The sequence below is a fragment of the Antrostomus carolinensis genome, unplaced genomic scaffold (genome assembly GCF_000700745.2).
Source record: "Antrostomus carolinensis isolate BGI_N321 unplaced genomic scaffold, ASM70074v2 scaffold38354, whole genome shotgun sequence".
Taxonomy (NCBI): Eukaryota; Metazoa; Chordata; class Aves; order Caprimulgiformes; family Caprimulgidae; genus Antrostomus; species Antrostomus carolinensis.
Window position 1 is genome coordinate 77321 of NW_010313531.1, and position 20217 is coordinate 97537.

General features: G+C 36.8%; 1 protein-coding gene across 1 annotated transcript in view; it reads left to right on the forward strand.

Annotated features, from left to right (window-relative positions):
- LOC104524483 (transcription factor 12-like) overlaps positions 1–17708 on the forward strand; it is a gene marked incomplete at its 3' end in the record, with an annotated part of 94956 nt that extends 77248 nt beyond the window's left edge. Inside the window, exon 6 of the mRNA XM_010167383.2 lies at positions 17644–17708. Coding sequence (XP_010165685.1) covers positions 17644–17708 — 65 coding nt within the window. The remainder of the gene's footprint in view (positions 1–17643) is intronic.
- Positions 17709–20217: the final 2509 nt, after the last annotated feature.

Genomic DNA, 20217 nt, shown 5'->3' on the forward strand with positions numbered 1-20217 from the left:
AATTCTTGGTAATTGTACAACAGCTGAAGGCAAACCTTCTCTCCAAAGTCAGGAAAACTAAAAATGATTCAATTTTTTTTTTTTTTTAATTGAGAATCTTTTGCATGAGTCAGGCACTTTCAGACTGTAGGATTTTTTATTTGCATTGAAAATGAGGTATTGATGTAGGGTTTTTTAGTGGGATTTTTTTTATTTCTTGTTAATCTGGCACAGTGTATCAGTGTCAGGAGGCTTGAGCTTTATTGTAATTGAAAATCACTTGCTAAGAAAAATGTTGTGTAATTATCAAATGTACAGTCTCTCTCTCTGTCTCCCCCTCTCCCTTTATATTATTGCAACTTCACTCCCCCCTCCTTTTTTTTTTTTTTTTTTTCCTGAAGCTTCCTCTTTTTGTCATGGATATCAACTGAAATGCACAAAACACAATAAAGCTGTTTATGTCAGTTTTTTTGGATGACTGTAAGTGCTGATTATAACAAGTTTAAGGAATTTCCTTTGTTGAGTGTGTACCCACGCCATATGGCTCAACATGGAACATTAACTTGACAGGGATAATGGATTGTGGTATATGGAGACAATTTTGCCTGCAGCTTCACTATAACTCATTCTGGTTGGGGATCACAAGTTTATAATATAGGATGCAGCAAACATCCAGATGGATTTACTTTACATAAGAGAGTTGCATTTCTTTTTATTTCCTGCCTGTAATTGGAAAAAAAAAAAAAGACTTTTAAAAAAAGAATTAAAAAGTAGTAAACAAAGAATGGGTCTTATTCAGGGAAGAAAAATCTCAGTGAAACTGTGTATGTATGTGGCTGAACTGTTTTGGATACACTGAAACATAAGTGAAGTGTTGTTGCTTATACACACATACCCATACAAGATTTTTCAAATAATATCTCAACTGGTTTCATTTTTCAAAATATTTCAGTATAGCCCCAGTTCTAGAAACGCTTCTAGGACAGGGTGAAAAAAGCTATTTGAAACAATTCTCTGATTTTTACTTCATTATAATGACCTTTTTTATTATAGGCAAAATGACCACTTAATTTGCATTCTGATGCTTTGGTATATGCTCTGATGGTACCCTGTTTTCTTTTAGGAAAAAAGTAATCCTTATAACCTTTTTGTAAGATAAGGAAGTAAAATACTGCTGAAATAGTTTAATTTGTTTACTTCAGCGGTTATCTGGCATAATGAGAAGTGTCCAAATGTCTTAGAGTGTAACAGAAGTCAGTATAAATCTAATGCATCCTACTGAACGATCTGCATGCCTAAGGTAAGTCCTAATTTTACAAATAATTCTACATCTAAGAGACTCTAAGCATGCATAATCCCATTAAGCACATATGTAGCTGTTTTGAAGAATCAGGGCCATAAATCCATATTTAGGATTGCAAATAGAGCTACAGGAGATCACTTCAGCATTCCTGTGCACTTGTGATTGAGTTACACTCCAAATGAAATCGGGTGCTTTGCTATCTGAAAAGCAGACGTCTTTTAGATACCGGTTTTGGAGATTCTTTTAAAACACTAGGATTTTTGAGACTCTGGGAATCTTGACCTTCCTTATCCAAAATAGCTGCCATAATTTTTTTTTCCCCCCCTCCTTTGAACCACTATCACATGGATATGAATTTGTTAATTTTTTTAATTAGCTCTTGAGGTAAGTACCTGAGCAGATGGACAAGATTTGGTTCATGATTGGGAAAGAGGGATACTGGTTGTGATTATAATAGATACTGTTTGTCTGTCCAGTCTCCCTCCCCCGTTGCTGACTTCATAGATTGACACCCCAATTTATCATCTCTAATAATTATCCAAAGTTTCAGAAAGTAAACAGGTAGAAAGAATCTGCTTTTGAGAAGGAAGCAATAAAAAGGATCACTAACTATTGACCTATGAAAAATCTTAAGATATGGGATTTCTTTCAGGTTTTCATGCTGCAAATTATACTTTAAAAAGCTTCTCTGGGTTCATTAATCTTTCCCCTGCATAGCAGGCTGAATATGTGATAATCACAGCCAGGTGGGAGTTTAATATGGACTTAAGGACATTGTTGCTTGTATTCTTAATCCGAAGTCCCTTATTTGCTACTGGCACTGTAGTTGCAAACAGGCAATCTCAGGAAGACACACAGTTTAACATTTTTAATAAAACTTGCTCTCTGTTTGAAGTAGAGGAAGAACAACATCATATCTACTATGCCAGTCAGCTAGTGGATCTCTCTAATTTATCATCCACTGTTTGGGAAACACTAGGATAGGGAAATATGCACCAATGTTGCAATAAACTTGAAGAATTTAAATCTGTAGATAAGAAAATTCTTTCCAGGAACTGTAAGGGGAGTTGACTATTTCTACCAGCTTCTGGACTTCTTGTCTTCTTTCTGGCTTCAGAATGAAAACGAGTCAAAACCTCAGCAAACACTTAATAAAATTGAAATTTTGAAGATAGCATTTGTGTCCTGTATCAGCATTTACTGAACCACCAAGGAACTTCTGCAGGACTGTATTTGCAAAGTAACATGAATGTTCTTCCTAAGTTACAGTGACAGATAGCTGCAACGTAGATGACACTCCAGTTAATAGTATTCTGTGAATGTGTAAGTGCTGTGTTGGCAATAAGAAAAGCTTTTTTTCTTTGTGTGTGTGTGTGTGTGTGTGTGTGTGTGTGTGGTTTTTATTTAGGTCCTGGAAAAGCTACAAAACCAGGGTTTGCTTTTTTCTGATCTTGTAATCTGTAGTGGGCTGTGAGGAGGGCACTGATGATCCAGTCTTGCTAATGGCTTAGTGTGAAGATGTTCTAAGAGTCCAGTGGGTTGTCAGTAGAAAGGCCATCAACAGAAATTTATTAAGAGTAATGCTGGAAAGCGAATTCCACTGGCCTCTGACAGTAAGCTGCTGTAACACTCTCTGATCCTGAAGGGTCTGGGGATTCTCAAGTTGAAGGCAGTGGTTTGGGTGTAAAGAGCAATGATTTTTTATTTTTTGTTTTGCTGATGATTTTATTAATAAATATTGCTGCAGTCTTTGGATTAATGCTTTTCTTTATTGAGCTACATTTTAAAGGAACTTGGTTGTAAGGGGAGTCTTGTTCCATTTTGGAATAAGGAAATGCCTTTAGGTTATATTTCCCGTCTGATTATTTTTGTAATGATGCAGACGTTTGTTACAGTGGCACAGATCCGTTTGGTTGCCGTGTATGTGGGCAGCTCCGCCGTCAGCGTGGTTGGAGCACGTTACAACAGGAGGGGGAGCTCTCAGCACAGCAGCGGCGGGGCAGGGGGGGAGCGGGGCAGGGCTCGGTAACAGCACGGGCGGGAGGGGCCGCGGTAGCTACGCACTGAGTAAAAGGAGCACCGAGAGCTGAAAATGTGCCACCAACTCCACTTCGTTTCCAGCTCTTCTTGGAAAGTTATTTTCCTAATATCTCAGTAGTTAAATGTGGATGTTTATATCTCCTTTCTTGTCCTTAAACACGTGCATGCTGTGAGCCAGGACTGTTTCTTCACTTGGAGCGGATGTATTATTACTATATCTTATGGAAAAAACAAGAAGTGGGTTTCAGTCTGTATAATTTAGAGAAATTAGTTTCTAGCTTAAAATAGCACTTTGCTTAAGTTGCAAATTTGTTACTATTGACTATTGGCTACATTTTCAATATTTTCAGAAATTTTGACTGAATTTCTTAAAAATGATATTTAAAGTAGTCTGAGATGACACATCCTTCTTTGTCAGATTTCTCAGTAATCCGTCTGCAGTCCAGCAATATTCTAAGTGTATAGTTTAAATTATATGAGCAGTCCCTGCTGAATTTAGGTCATTCATATACTTGTAAAAGTACATTTGTGCTTGGTTGCTTTACTGAATTGATGCCTAAAAATACTTATCAGAAATGTGGAGTATTGTTTTCTGAGTATTGTACTGTTTTCAACGTGGCTTTTAGAATCGGACCAATGTGATTAAGTCAAGGTGTGTAGAACTGCGGTGTGCTGACCAGTGTGAAAAGGTGAGTGACCATGTACTTAAACTGAATCTCAAACAGAAGAAAAGCTAGCTAATATGGGGCAGGATTACATTATTAGCTAACAGGAGTCTTGCATCTTCCCCTAAAGCAGAAGACTCTCTCTCCTGATGCCGTTGGCTCTAAAGAGAGGTGTGTGCTTTAACGCTCCTTTTGGGGAGAGAAGCAGCACTGAAAGCTGGCTGCTGTTCCTTGTCTCTGAATTACAGAATCACAGAATCACAGAATGTCAGGATTGGAAGGGACCTCAAAAGATCATCTAGTCCAATCCCCCTGCTGAAGCAGGAACCTAAATTACCACGTGACTTTCTCCATTTACCAGTTTTAAAATGGTTCCCATAATATTTTCTTCAACAACTTTCTTCAGCAAGTGAGTTGGAACTGTAACAGGGAGCAAAATTTGAAATTCTTTGGCCAAAAATTTATTGATAGCTGTGGGACAACTGCTACTGCTACCAAAGTCTTGTTTCTGGTTATGTACTTTGTTCAGTTAGTTGGAAGACTTTGCATTAGTATCATTACTTGCAGAACTGAATAACTTTTCATTTCAAGACAGAACACCAGCAGGGTTTGAAATGTTTGAGTTTGGCAAGAAAGGGCTTGTCTGTAAAACAATGAAATTGCGTTGGGGAAATACAGCGCCGCTATTCAGCCGAGGCAGGCTGAGGTACACTGCGGGCTGCAGCTGCATTTACCATCAAACACTGAGTTGGTGCCGATGAATGTTTTGTTTTTAGTGTCATGGAAACTGTGAGCCAAAGAATGGATATTCTATTCATCTGGGAAAATAGCAGTTCACTGCATAAAACATCAGTTGTTTCCAAAGCAGTTCTTAAAATAGACTTTGTGAATATAACCCTAAAAGTAAAAGTGCAACAATTTAAATCACCTCCATACTACTTTGTTTTTCTATTAGAATATACATGTGAATTAAATTAACGTGGAAGTAGTAAGAGTTTTAAGATACAATTGTAGCATGGAACTCTTTAAATGATTCGGTGTTTTACTTTACTGTGCAGTTTTTAATCTAGAAATGGAAAGGTCCAAACATTTCAATAGCAGTCTTAATCCTTTTTATTACCTTTCTTCAAATGGTTTACTCAAAGCAGAATAGTTCTGGTCATCGCTCAGTATAATTTACTGTTTCATACAGCATAGTGAAAATCTTAAAACTCACTACAGAGATCAGGTATCCAAGAGAGTGCTGTCACTGGCAGGGAAGGAAAGATGATATGGAATAAATAGTGTGTGCAGTTTTTTAAATGCATGAGTATTTTTGCAGAGCGAGTATGTAAAGAATGATTAAGTAAGGGAGTTAATTCACTTGAATTGGAAACCTTAAATTTGTTTGTTTCACTTAAATTTTGAGTTTGGGAGAAAAAATAAGTCTGAGATCTGAGTGTAAGAGGTGAAGAGAAACCAATACAGAAATAGATATATAAATTTATTGCCCTGCTGTGGGGAAAAAAAAGGAAGCTGAGAAAAGAAATTGGAGGAGCAGAAGTGATTTGACCTGAGTGATAGGAAGTTGGAGGGAAAATTGCCAGTTGCAGGATTTCAGAATCCAGGATGCTGGAATGGTTGTGATATCAATTAAAAAAAGGAATGCATCATTTTGAGGCTTCCTTCAATGTCCAGTGAAAGTGGTGGGAATCTTCCTGTTGACTGTATTGCTCTCTAGATCAGTGGTTGGTTGTTTTGTGTTTTTTTGGGAGGGGTGGGGGGGGTTGGTGGTGGTGGTGGGGGTTTTTGTTGTTGTTTTTGTTATTTTTCTTTAATTGGAGGATCCAAAATTGGATGCGATATTTTACATATGGTGTAACGAGTGCTGAGTAGAGCTGGATAATCATAGAATGGTTTGGCTTGGAAGGGACCTTAAAGATCACCTAGTTCCAACCCCCCTGCCATCAGCAGGGACACCTTCCACTAGACCAGGTTGCTCAAAGCCTCATCCAGCCTGGCCTTGAACACTTCCAGGGAGGGGGCATCCACAACTTCTCTGGGCAACCTGTTCCAGTGTCTGACCACCCCCACAATGAAGAACTTCTTCCTAATATCTAATCTAAACCTACTCTCTTTCAGCTTAAAGCCATTTCCCCTTGTTTTGTCATTAACTGCCCTTAAGAAAAGTCCTTCCCCAGCTTTCTTGTAGCCCCTTCAGGTACTGGAAGGCCACTATAAGATCTCCCCCCTACCTGCTGTCTCATGCAGAGCTTGCGTTTCAAGACCACTGGTCCTTCTCAGCAGACTTGGTCCCCAGCCTGCACAGTTGCAAGGGTTAGTCTATCCTAGGTGCAGGACTTCACATTTGTTATGGTTGAATTTTATGAGGTTCCTTTTGGCCCAGCCTTCTGGATTGTGAACATTCTTCTGAATGGTTGTCCTACCTTCAAGCGTGCTAACTGCATCTCCCAAATTGAGATCTCTGCAAAATTCTTTAAGGCATGCTCTGTCTTCTCCTCCAGGCTATTAATAAAATCATTAAGCAGGACCGGTTCCATATACACTGTATAGTTGGTAATGACAGAATTAGAGATGCAGGGAGATTGATAAAAATATAAATTTAGGTTGAAAAGTAACTGCTTGAGAAAAAATAGGTGCTTGAGACTTAGATGAACAACTCGAGAGAGAGCAGAATCAAGAAAAGCTTTTTTGTAAGTGTTTTTGACTGTTTAATATAAAGGAGTAATGTGTAGTTGAGAGCTTACAGCAGAGATAAGGGCTAGATATGGAATGGGAGAGTGTCTTTGAAATTAATCCTAGTTTGTATATAAAAGGCTTCTGTAGTAATATGCAGGCTCCACAGTTCCCATTCTGTAGTGCAGGGAGTTGAAGTACAAGCAGATAAAAAGATACAAACCCCATATAGTTTGTACTTTCACTCACATACCATTTAGGCTTGGAAAGAAGATTTTCACTTTGTAACGCTCTCAGGTACCATAACCTCATGTTCCTCACCCCAAGGCAGAGATTTGGGCTTTCCTGTTCAGTGCCTGGGGAGATTCCCTGGGGGATTTTTAAAGGCCGGTGTGCCTGTTGCAGAGCTGTTGAGGCTGCCAGCAGGAAAGGCTAGGATAATGCTGGACCATGGATAGTTTCCGTAGCTGCCACCCAGCTCCCCAGGATGAATCTAGTTAAAGAACAGGAGGCTGTAGGGCCTTGTCTCAGTCCTGCAGGCATCTTTTTGCACTTGGGTGAATAAAAAGGCAGCTTCCCTTCCTTAAATGCAGTTCAGAGCACTCCAGATCAGTGACCTGTCTTCTGTTGTTTCAATCTGACAACAAACTTTGAATTTCCAGTGTCACATTTAGATTGTCAAGTTGCTGATTTTTTTTCTTTTAAAAAGGTTCGAGTCATGTTGATGTTACTGAAAAATATTCAGTGATCAACCTCTATTTACAGTTGCATTTTAAAACCTTGTCTGGTGCCTGGCTTTTACTCCCTTAATGCATTATTATTTTAAATGAGTAATTAGATTATTCCTTTAAATTATTCTTTTAAAAATAATCAATTTTTTTTCCTCAAAACATTTTATTAAAAAGGTGTAAAAAGACCCCTTTCCCACAAATTCAGATTGACTGTCATTATCATTAACCTACCTAATCCTTTATTAGTAAAATTAAGTTTTGATTATTTCATTATTTATTATTTGCGTAATCCTATTTGCTTACTTTAAACATTGTAAAAAAAAATAAACTTTCTTCCAGAGATCTTGCACTTCCTGAGTATTCTGAGACTAAGTAAAAACCAGTGTTTGAGAGAACTCCTTGGTTTTTATATATAGATATATACACATATACATATATATATATATATAAAAAAATCCTATTGGAGTAAGGTTATCTAGACCTGCTGATAGAAAAGTGCAGAATGTTAGCAATTGCTTTTACATCTTTCTTGCTGTTGAAATAAAAATATTTCATCATTCTTACTCATGCTGTAATTTCTATAAAACAATTACCAATATAGCCATGAGTATTCCATTTGTTCTTAACTTGCCGAGGAAAAGTGTTTTCCTTATCTGCTTTAGGTCATTTAAAGCAGCACGGTGATACCTCTGGAAAGCATGGGTAGCCAAGCAAAGAGGTAGTATTTATTGATACAAGAAGTTTTATTCTTTAATTCATTGAGCAGCACACCGTGTTCGTTGGCGTTTTTCCAATCTGAGACTTATATTCCCCTTGGCTACGTCTGGACCTGAGATGTTACTGTTAACATTTCTTCAGTCACATTCCCTTGACTATTATGATCTCTTATGCAGATTTTTTTTTTCTTTCTCTGTCAAGAATGCCACTTGTCTCACTTCCCAATATAAACAGCGAACACGTGTTTTCCTTTGCAACTGTTTTAAATTTTTCATGTTGTCTTTTTTTTTTTTTCTTTAATGTGACTTAAAAAATGTATTCATCCTTCAGGTGCCTTGGCAGCAAGGTATCAGTGTTTTCATAAATGTGTGGAAACATGGGGTGCCTACAGATGAGGGGATGGTTTAGGGAGATCTGTATTTTTTGAGTGGACAGTTTTTAGTAGATAGTTAAAAGTTCATTCTCAGTGTAGCTCCAATACCAGTTTGCCTTTCTGCGACACAGTGATGTTCTCTTTGGCATTTATCTTCAGTGTTTCAGAGCTTGGTAGTATTGCTTTCAATTTCTGGACTGTCTGAAGTCCCTTACTGTAAATACTGGTTTTGTACTGAAATAAGAGCACCTGTTTTTAAGCTCTTAGCATTTTAGGTGCTTTGTATTAATTTAGACTATCTAACTATTCTTTATGGGGTTTCTGTTTCACCTTCTTTTGGCTCACTGTGCTTGCATGTAGTGCATGTGAATAGTTAGGAGCTTGCAGACCCCAAACAGGAGATGGCTCCTTTCAGGCACTGTCTTGTGAGAATTTCCCCTCCTGTTTTAAGAGATAATTTGGTTACTCTGCAGTGCCTGCAGAAATTGTTCTCTTAAAGTAGTAATACTGGGAAAACACTTAACATGTTGTTTTGTTTTCTTCCGAAGTCTGTTTTAGCATCTAATAGGGGTTTGGGTTTTTTGGTTTTCTTTGGTGGGTGTTTTGTGTGGTTTTTTGTTTGCTCATTTTTTTTTTTAATGCAGTCCAGTAGCTGCTGCTAGTCTGGAGACCACAGTTGAGGAATATTTGATTTACCAACTTGTGTCTCTGTGCAATTGGGTTGGCTGTATTGCCTGTGAAGGATGAAGCTGGAATAAGTTATGCAAGTCATCCAAATAAGAGCTGCCAAAACTTTTGTACAACGGAGTACTACTGTACTGACGTTTGCCAGTTGCCTTATGGTAGATGGTTAAAAATGCTTGCCGTGTTTGTACCTGGGTTTATATAGAGAATGGGCGAGAGGGGAATCTTTGTTGACAGAGCTGACTTTCAAGTTTAATGAGAATTAATAGATCTTGCATGGTGAGAGGAGCTGTAGATACTTACAGATACTTTATATATATATATAATTATATATAAATTAACTTAGCAGTTTATAGTGTCACCAGAATAATCTTCTAATCAGAAACAGGTGTTGCATTTTGTTGTAAAGTGAAGATTCTCTATTAATTTCCAATTATAAAATCCTCTTGACTTTAGACTTAAGAATGTACTTGTTCAACGTCACTGACAGAAGCTGAGTATTTTTTGTCCTTAGATCTGGGACAAATTCCACACCAGGAGACCAAGGGATGCTTTTCAATTTAGTTGTAAATAGCAAATTCATTAGTTCCTTAAAAATTTTAACTAAATCCCTGGTGGATGAGATGAGGAAGGTGGCAGAGGGACAAATATTTTAACAAACAAACTGAAGACACTTGGATCCTCAAGAAATACATAGATAGGTGAGATAGTTAAATACATGTGATAAAATGACTTCTTGTCACCAGTGTAGAATGTGTATGTATTCATATGCATACTCAATTTGTTTGTCTTCTGAATATTGTACATCCCTGATTTCCCTCATTTTTACAGTATTTTTAGTGTAGTAATTTTTAGTGTGTTTCTCCCACTGGATGTTCTGTCTGTGCATAGCACACGTTAATGGGTTAATAGAGAGGTAACATTATTTATGGTAAGGTTAACCTAGGGTAGACATAGTAGTGGAGAACTGAAGCTAAATACACTAAACAGCTATTCAAGAATTACTTGGTTTGCAGATACTTGCCCACATATGCTTGGGGGAGGAGAAGAAGAAAGTTATTTCTTCATTTAAAATGTTTGTACTCCTGCTTTTTCCCCGTGCCTTCAGTTACTCATGTGCATCTTCCTGCCAGGGACTTGGATCCCTTTTAGCCTTGCAAACATTTGATTTGTTGTTTAGCAAAGCGTAAGCCTGGTAAGTGGAGGGACAGGAATAGTACTGAGGAAGGAGCCTTTGTGGATCAGCCAGTGATGGAACAGAAATGTTCTCAGTTTGACATGAGCATATAAATTACAAGTTCATACGGTCAATCCAAATATAATGTGGAATTTAGTCCACCCTTCCCTCCTGTGTATTTGAAGTACTTAAGAGCATTAATAAATTGTTCTTATAGCACAAGATCTGTGTAGTACTCTGCAAACTGACAAAATATTCCATCTTTCCTTAGAAGTACTTACAAATCAATGGGATAAAAATGTCAAAGGGATGTCTTTGGGAAGCAGGTTCTTTAATACCACTTCACCCACTGACATTATTTATTTTTAAAATATTGCTTTAAAGAAGTTGTGAGAAATCCCAACTTCTGTGTTTAATGTCTTAATACAGGTATTCTGAGACTTATTGCCTGGTCAGTTCAGTCAGTAGAATTTTTACAATTAGACATCTGCAAATGCCTACACAGCTATAAGTATAAAAACTTCTGAACTTTTCTAATCTTTAGAAAGCACAATGAAAAAAAATTGTTTTTTCCAGATGATCCTGTCCAAATGTCAACAAAAGCAATAATTTACTATTTGCTGTCTAGAGCATTGTTTCTAAATTGCAACAGTTATAATGGGAAGTTGATTCCTGGTAATTCCAGCTTCAGAATTTCCACATTTTGGATTTTTAGATGTGAAAAACAGTTCTTGCTCCAAATAACACAAATATGTAATAGGACTGGAGAGCAGAAGTATAATAATACCTCACAAATGAGATTTTATGGCATGGAGAATGCTAGCAGATTTCTGGCAGATTTGAGACCGGACAGTCAAATCCCATAAATCTCATTCACACTCATAATGTTTCACTTCTTGCAGATTATTAGAGTTGTTCTGTAGGATCATGGTCTTTCAAAATTTTGACCAAAGAAAGGAGTAGGGAGCAAATCTGTAGTATTAAAGCCAAGCTTTGCTAAACCTTTTCTTCTCCTGTCTGGGAAATTGGTTTTAGAAGATGTCACAGTATGGAAAAAAAGACAAAACTAAAATAATGTATTTTTTCCCCACTAGTCATAGTCTGTACATACCATTTCCTTATCTGTTCTTCAAACAAATGTAGGCCAGCATTCTTTTGATTACCTTTATAGACTGCATTGCTGATCATCACTTAGTCATTGCCTTCCTGGTTAAATATGTTTGTATTTTTTCTTCTATTCTGTTACTTTATTACAAAATTTTCCAGTAATGTGATTTTGTTATGTATGAATTACTTACTGATCTTAAGGATCAAAATTGGTATTAGGGATTTGCAGACAATTTGTATTGTGTAGGTTTCACTGCTGTATTAAAAGGTAAGACAGTGTGGGTAAGTTTGCAAGACTTCAGGGGTTATTGATTGGGAAGCTGCATGCAGTCAGAAGAAGACGGAGCTAAGATGGAGCGTATGATGAGATAACGGCTAGGTTAGGAAAGCGATTACGACTGGGGACTTGCTAATCACTGACCTCTGTAGGGATCCTGTAGTTTATCACTAATCTCACTTGCACTTGGCATTTTCCTGTGTTGCTGCTTCATTGTTCATAGCCGAGCGAGTAGTTTGGCTTGGGATGAACAGGAGGAGGGTGCTGCAAGTCCAGCAGCTGCGCTTGCTGGCACTGGCTTGTTAAACATCCTCAGTGTAGCCAGCAGCGTGCTTGGCACATGTTAGCCAATAATACTTAAACAAATTGTTGTGAAGAGAATAGGAGGTCATTTGTTTTAGGCACTTTCTTCAGATTGTGTTGCTTCAGATCTCTGTTTCATTTCCATGAGTTTTATAAGTATTAAGTATTATAAGGAAAAACGTGTGTAATATTTTTAGATGTATTCACAATATATACATGTGTGTATTATGTACCTTTAAAATATTAGAGATAAGATTGTACGTGTAAGACAGGTATTAAAACTCTGACAGCCTCTGTTAATGAGTAGGCCAGTATAGCAGTAGAAGAGAAAGCAATTATTCCTCCCTCTCGTGGCATAGGGCATGTCTGGATATGTAGTAAAACCTTTATCACTGCATATGTCAGTCAGTCTTGCCTCTGAGAAGAAGGCAGCACACCAAATCTTAGGAGCAGGGCTGGTTTTGTGTTTTAATAAAATGTAGTATTTTTTCACCATACTCAATAAATGCTGAATAAGAATTTTTATCACCAACAAAATTTTAAAAAATAAAGAATGGACCTGTACTGGAGGCAGCAAGAAGGATGTTACTCTATAAACTTTACGTACTTTATTCCTGCTTTGTGATGTTGGAAAGTGGTATTAAGAGTTGTAGAAAAATGTTTACTTTATTCAATGTTTTTCTTGCGTCATCCATATGCACCTGTCATTGTAGCTTCTGCAGCTTGTTCCTTGTTATATTGGGTGTACATATGAAAAAATATTTGAATGTATTAATTCTGTGAGTAACAAAGACACATACTTTGTAGCTGGATACTTTGTTACTGAACCTGGCAGGAGAGAAGGCAGTACAAACATTGATTTCTGGCCAAATCTACCAACACCAGTTTAATAACTTAAAAAAAAAAAAAAAATCCTCAAAGGTGTCAATAATGTTTTGTTATAAACTGACTTTTGGGTAGGCTCTCTGTTGTGACTGGTTAACAGTGTTGTCAGTGATGAAATGATGATTAGAAACTATAATAACATGCTTCAAGATTCACTGAAAGATTATTCTCTGTACAAGTAGAGTAGACGTACTTCATGTCTGACAAACAGAGCAGCTGCCAGCTGTGGTCACTGTGGTTTTCATACTGGATGATAAACATTGCTTTATTACAAAATGTTGGTACTTTCCGTATTGCCAACCAAGTAAATTCTTAGCAATGAAGAGAAAGCTCTTTAGTCTGTAAAGGGTTAATTCTGTGGGAATTGAAGTAATTTTTTGCAGAGTTCTGTTCTGTCATCCTCTCATAAACCAGGCATTATCTAGAAGCAGTGGGAAAAGACTGTGACTACTGACAGGCATATATAGCACACTGACTGAAGTAGTCCTCCATGGAGTTAATGTAGTGCTGTTTTCAGCTCACTATCACTTTGCATCTTGCTGTTTCAGTTCATTCTGTGTTAAGAGTATTTAGGCTGCACAGCTGTTATACAGATAGATTTATTATGGAATACAATTCCTTGTGCAGTATTCAAAAGCTATATTAAGTTGTGAGCATGTCACATTTAGACAAGCGATTGCAAGAGAAAAATAATTACTAAATGCTTGTTAAAGTTTGGATTGGTACACAATGTGTCAAGGTTTTACATTTATGAAGTTAGGAAATATTTGTCATTCAAAATGCTTAGTGGGATTTTCTTGGTTGGTTTTCTTTTAACTCCATAGTCCTTGGGCTTTAAGCCTGTTAAGTAGCAGTTAGGTCATTGCAGTTTTTGTTGATGAAAACACATCAAACTTACTAAAAAAAACCCCCAAAACCCCAAGTAAACCAAACAAAAAGAACCCCCAACAAACTCATTCCAAGTTATTAAAAGATTCAAATGCCTTGTGAGGTGATCTGTGCAGATTTAAGATTTCTGTATAAAACCAACTCAATTATTTTTAAATGTCAGTTGCTTTATTTCAGATCTGATTGGAAGACAGAACTCTAGGGTATAGAGCCACTGATATGTAGTCTGAAGAAAAGTTTACCATGATGGTACTTTGTAAGCAAGGCATAGATTTTGCTTCTAAAATGACAGCCCATAACTTTTGAAACGTGAGCTAGGACACACATGATCAAGGAGCTGATGGTTCACAATAGCCTTGTGTAGGAAGCCCTACTGCACAAGTCTGGGAAGTGTTGAGGTTGCAAAAACTGGTCGAAGTTGCTCTACTTCTCCAAAATGTTTTGTGAAATCAAATAGGATCTGAAGACAAAATAAATTTCATTTGGGTGTTACTTTACCTTCCCAGCTGGTATGTCTACATGATACCTTACAGCCATGTGTACACAAACCTGTGCTAATAAAAACATTTGGTGAGGATTTTGTAATGTAAAAGTGTTTTTGCATACCCTTCTTCTTCCAGGTGCCTTCCTTAATGTCAGGTAATGAGTTTCCTCATGTCCCCTTAATGCTGAGTATTAATGTTTCTGAATTTCCACCTATAATAAAAAAGATACTATTGCCATCTGTGTAGTGAGCAGTGACTGAGACAAGACCCTCTTGAGACAGGGTGGAGAGAATACAATCAGAGAGAAGGTATAAGACACTCAACAGCAAATCTCGTGGGGTAAACCTGCAAGACATTTCAGGGTCTGCTTTGGCTTTCAATGTCATTGTATTTTTAAAATTTGTGTGCTCATAAGCACTGTTTCTCCAATAAGTTTGGTTTTTACAGTAACCTCTACATTTTTATGCTCTTCTGTCAATCTGTAGAGAATCTGAATAACTAAGAAAGGTATTTGATAAGCGAAAAAGCACCACAGGGATTCTGCTTTGATATATTTGGCTATGCGTTTGAACTTTATTGGATGCCAGAGACTGTCCATGCATTGATCCAACGTTATGTATGGGACCTACCTGTTTGCTAAACCAATGAGGAGGTATCATCGTCTCAGACTTGACATTACCCACCTTTCAAGTACTTGACTCACCGTGTGGGATAGTTGCCAAGTATTTTCTCTTTCTATTGATAAGCAAACACTGCCTGTGACATTTGCTTACAAGGCTTTAGATAGTGAGAATAGCATCATGCCTAGACTGGAGAAGCTGAAGTATGTTGAAATGACAACTGGTGATTTGTAGTCAATACTCTTTTGCTTTTCCATTGTGTTGATAGCAAAACCATCCTGTGATACTGCCAGATGAGCATGACTCTGGGAAACCTTTTCGATGTAGTATCAGTGAAGCTTCAGGGGCTGTTGGTGGAGTCCTTATTCTTCTCTCATGAGCAGTGCAACAGACGTGCTCTAGTGATGCCCACAACAGCTCAGCCTCTCTCCCATCCTTCTGCTATGTGAATGTGAAGATCATGCTGCTAGCACAGTGCTCCAGTCCTGCAAAAGGCACAACAGGATGCAGTTACACAGTACAAGAGAGAACCAGGAGCAGGACTTGAGTGTGGGCTCAACATGTGTTTCTGAAGTGTGTGCCTGCTGATTTTTGTTGTTGTTTTAAAATGTGTACTTTTAACATTGTGACACTATTGCCAGTTTCAGTCATATCTGTTTGCACTGGGGATGTGTCTGGGAGACTCTTTCTAGGAAAGGCACTATCCTGTACTTGATCCTAGGTCTCTTTCCAAACCCTTCCTTGAAAAGCTTAGCCCTTTGAACACAGGTTAAATGTTAGTTTGCTCCAGCTCTAATTCTTGGTAAATATTTAGGCAGTGCAGCATTAGGCAGCCTTGGCTTTACTCAGTCGGTTCTTAGAACCAAATTTAGTATAGATTGTGCTATTCTATTCAGCTTTTTTCCTTTAGTATGAACCTGCTAAACTTTTTCAGTGATAACATTCAAATAACGTGATTTTATGCATTCTTATCTAACAATTTCTTCCTTGTTACACAAACCATAATTTAAATAATAATTTTTCTAGCCTCTCTAATTGACTCTTGTACAAACATTTGTTTTAAAGCCTGCCTGGAATACTACATACTTCAGTTGAAGTTGTTTATCATGTGGTGTAAGATCTCATTTTCTGGAAAGAAAATGCTGAGTCTGGTTTAATATGAACAGCATGATTCATCCTACTTCATATAATTTTGCATGCTAGGTATTTTATTTGCTTGGTGCCTGATAGTTGTTAGCGGCAAATTGCTTCAGCAGAAAAATGTTAACTTTTTTCCTCCCTTTGTTACAGCAGAGCTGCCATTTTTCAAGCAAACTGTTGTTGACCAGACTACTTGTAGTTATCAAGATGATAATCTTGAAGAGATGTTTTTTCAAGAGATTCAAACTTCTTCCTCTTTGCTTACACAAGATGCACTTTTAAAATGAACAATAAGCATACTTTAGTTTTTCCTCTTACTAAATAACATTTGGGGATTTTTGGTAGTAAGAGAGAAAATCAGAAAAAGCAAAGGAAGTCCTGTTCTAGAAGTGCAATTGCAATAGCATGGAGCTGTTTATCACTGCAATGGGAATGTGTAAGAAAGGCTACTTTTTCTTCTTATGAGGACTGGACAACACATACGTTGCTTAGAAAAGGGAATGCCTAGTTGGGTAAGATGGCATTCATTTTCAACTAGATAGGTATCATGGTTTATTAACGCATACCTTTGGATTAGACTCTGAGTGGTGTTATAGGGTGTTAGTTCTAACTGTGTCATAATTAGGGCAGACATATGCACTTGGTGTTTTCTGTTACAGACATACTTGATGATTTTCTCATGGTTCAGCACTTGCATTCACGGCATTTTTTTTAAAGTGTTGATTGATAAACTTCTGAGCCCTACTGGAGAACTTTCACCCTGAGTTGTAGTATACAAGCATGCCAGTTTAGTGGCAGAATCGACAAATACAGCACTAAGTAGGTTTTCTGGAATTGACAAATATATTGCTAATTTCTTGTGACCTCAGATAGCAACACCAGAGGACAGCCACTCTACACAAGGCACTATATTCAGGATGTGCCACCTACGAGCAAATACTGCATATATGGCAGAAGAGAAGAGTCTCTTTTGCTGTCTTGACCAGTTGTACTGCTTGAGTTTTGTACCCGACTGGAATGTATGTGAAATGAAAGGATTTTTAAGGATTTAAGGGTTGAGAGGGTCAAGAGCTGACTGATTCAGCCATGGTTTAAGTTTAGTGTGGGTTTTCTTGTTGTTCTGAATTGAAGTTTTTGTTCACTTTTAATGTGGTTTTGTTGCTTTTATTTTATTGCTTAGTATATTCAGCACCTAAGATGGTACCAGCTATGTGTTAGTTTCATAGAGGAAAAAAGAAATGCCTAGAAGTGTCTCTACCTTTGCTCACTGATAACAGAAGTGAAGCTGGACCTTTGCCCTTTTTATTTAAACATACTAATAGGGATTTTATAATAATAAAAATAGTAGTAGTTCTTTTTTACTGATCAGTTGCGTAAGCAATGGAATTAGGTAAGTATGTAATCTATTATAGTAATGCTATTTGAGTATGTTAAACACAGGTGTATAAAAGCTTATTTTTATTCGTGCGACTTAATTTTTGTAGATTTACTATGATACTAACAGATTTTCTGAACTGACTGAGTAAGGACAACTGATGCATGTATCTAGCAGATTTTTAAAATAGCCTAATTTCAAATGTCTTTCTTTTACAGGAAAAAGCTCAGATAGAGGTCCATTTCCATTGTATGGTAGAGATACGGGGTTACCAGGCTGTCAAGTAAGTATAGTGATGATTGAAAGCAAAAGGAATAATCTGAAATAATAAGTTACTTGAATGTGTCAGGCTACCAAACATAATAAACAAGAACGTGTTCCACAATTTGCAGAATAGATTTTCTGGGTTCTGAGTGGTCAAATTGCCTTGCGCTTACATACATCCACTTAGACTTTTGCTATGAGGAGATACTTTTGCTATGTGCAAGTGGAACTGGTTCTGTAGCTCATGAGCGTGAAGTCCTACGTTCTTAGTAAAGGGAGATTGCAACCAGTCTGAGCGTATTGAGCAGTGTGCTTCAGTTGTGTGTATCACATCTTTTCTACAGATCATTGTGAAATGAGTTTTCTTATCCTTTGCAGTTATTTGTTCCTCTCTCCAAGTCTGCAAACAGAATTGCAGACCAGTACTGATTGTATATCATGATTAGTCTGTGATACTCAGTTTTTTCACATATACTTTGTAAAAAAAAAAAAACCCAAACCAGTAATTGCTGAATTTAGTTCATGAGTTAACTGTTACTCCTAGTGGAGAACATGTGCATTTTTTAAGGAAAACAGTGTTACTAGACTGTCAGTTTTTAACAATTAGATTATCCAGTGTAATGGTGTATTATTTTGTGGGTTTGATAATGTGTTTTTTAATTAAGAAAACTTTTTTTATGTCTCTCAATCTTCATTTTAGAGTGAAGATTTCTTCCATGTTATTTCTAATGAGCCAATTCTAATTCTTAAGAATTCTCTGTTGATTGTTCTTTAAAAGTCTGTTTTGAATGTACAGGAAGTTTAAATGTTTAAAAAGTATAATCAGCATTTGATTACACACTGTATTTGTTGACAAAGAGTTAAATAACTAATATACTATGGTTTTAATTCTAAGAAATTTTTATGTTTGTTTTCTCAAAGAGGAACCTTTTTAAATTTTACTGTAAGTAGACAATTTGCCTTTAAATTATATTTTCAGGAGCATATTTCTTCTGGAGGATAAAACTTAGCATATGAGTGACATCTTGGTTTTAAGTCTTAACTAGTAGTTTGGAAAGTGCGAATGGGCAGCACCATGTGGCATTGCAATCCTAACATTGCTTCCCCTATTATGAAAGGATCATTCTCACAGCCTTTACTACTTCTCTGCAACACAGATGTGATGAACAAAGACTCATTTGTAACTGTATGGGTGAGCTTTCAGTAGCATTCTCACAAAAAAGCAGTATACCTCTTCAAGTTATGGGCTTCACATTATTGCCAGTCTAGACAGTAAAACATTGTATTAGGGTTATTTGTATTGTTCAAATAACTCTGTATGTACTGTATTTAAATATAATAACTTAAACTTGGCATTAGTTTTGAAGGAAATTAATTTCCATGTTACTCTTTCATTAAGTTTGTTCTGTATTGGAAAATGAATTTACGTTAACTTTGCATAAAATTCTGTTTTGCTTTGTGGTAATGAGTGTAAAATGTTGTTTGACTTCTCACTGAGGAAAATGCTTTTATATCTCCTAATTGTACCATTTAATATTAATTTTTACATGTAGCTATTTTAAAGCCAAAACCTAATGCATACTTGTTTCTACTAACATCACTTCTGATTCTGTTTATTCTTTTGATGTGCTTCCTACTGTTTCTTCTCCCACAGTTTCTTCTTTCTTAAACATTTTTAGTATATGGGAAAAATGTTACTGTAGGTAAATCTGTTTTGGTTTTATATTCAGGAAAATAGAAAAACATAATGGAGTTAACTTTTAATTTAATTTTAATTAAATTTAAATTTATGTGATAAGTTACAGTTTGTACTTTAATTTGGTCTTATCCGTTAAATCTGACAGTGTTTGAAATAATTTGCTAACTTGGAATGTAGTGGGATTTCTCAATTTTTTGCGGTTTTGTTTTGGGTTTTTTTTTCCTATTTTTCATAAATCCATGACAGTGCCTGAAATACAGCTGTCATTATAGCTACAATGTTTGGAAGCAATCATCGAGAAGAAGGTCGAAAATGATCCTGGGAGGTCATTTTGACAGTCTGAATGAAGAATCAGCTGCATTGTCTCTGACATGCTCAAATAGTCCATCCTTAAAAAGTATCCAATCTTTGGTTCTTGTTTGACTGGTGATGGTCTAAATTTCCCAATACCTTCTTACGGTAATGCTGGCCAGCTTGTCATTCCTCGCCTTTATTTTTCAGTTTACAGATTCCATATGCAAAAATGTATTTACTTCTTCGCACATTGCTTCTACCTTGTCTAAACTTGTCAGTGCAGTTTTGAATTCCAGGCTTGCACTGCATTTGTAGATCCTTCTGGGTTATTTGCTTTGTGAATTTAGTAAATGTGGTCTTCATTTTTCATCCAAGTCACTAATTAAGAGGTAGAATGATGCCCAAAACAGATGCCTGCAAAACCTCCGTTAATACATTCACCCAGTGTTGATCATGAACTCCTAGCTACTGTCTTTTTAACAGCTATATTCTGTATTCAGCAGTAGTTTTGGTTGTCCTTGGTTCCTTAGTTTAC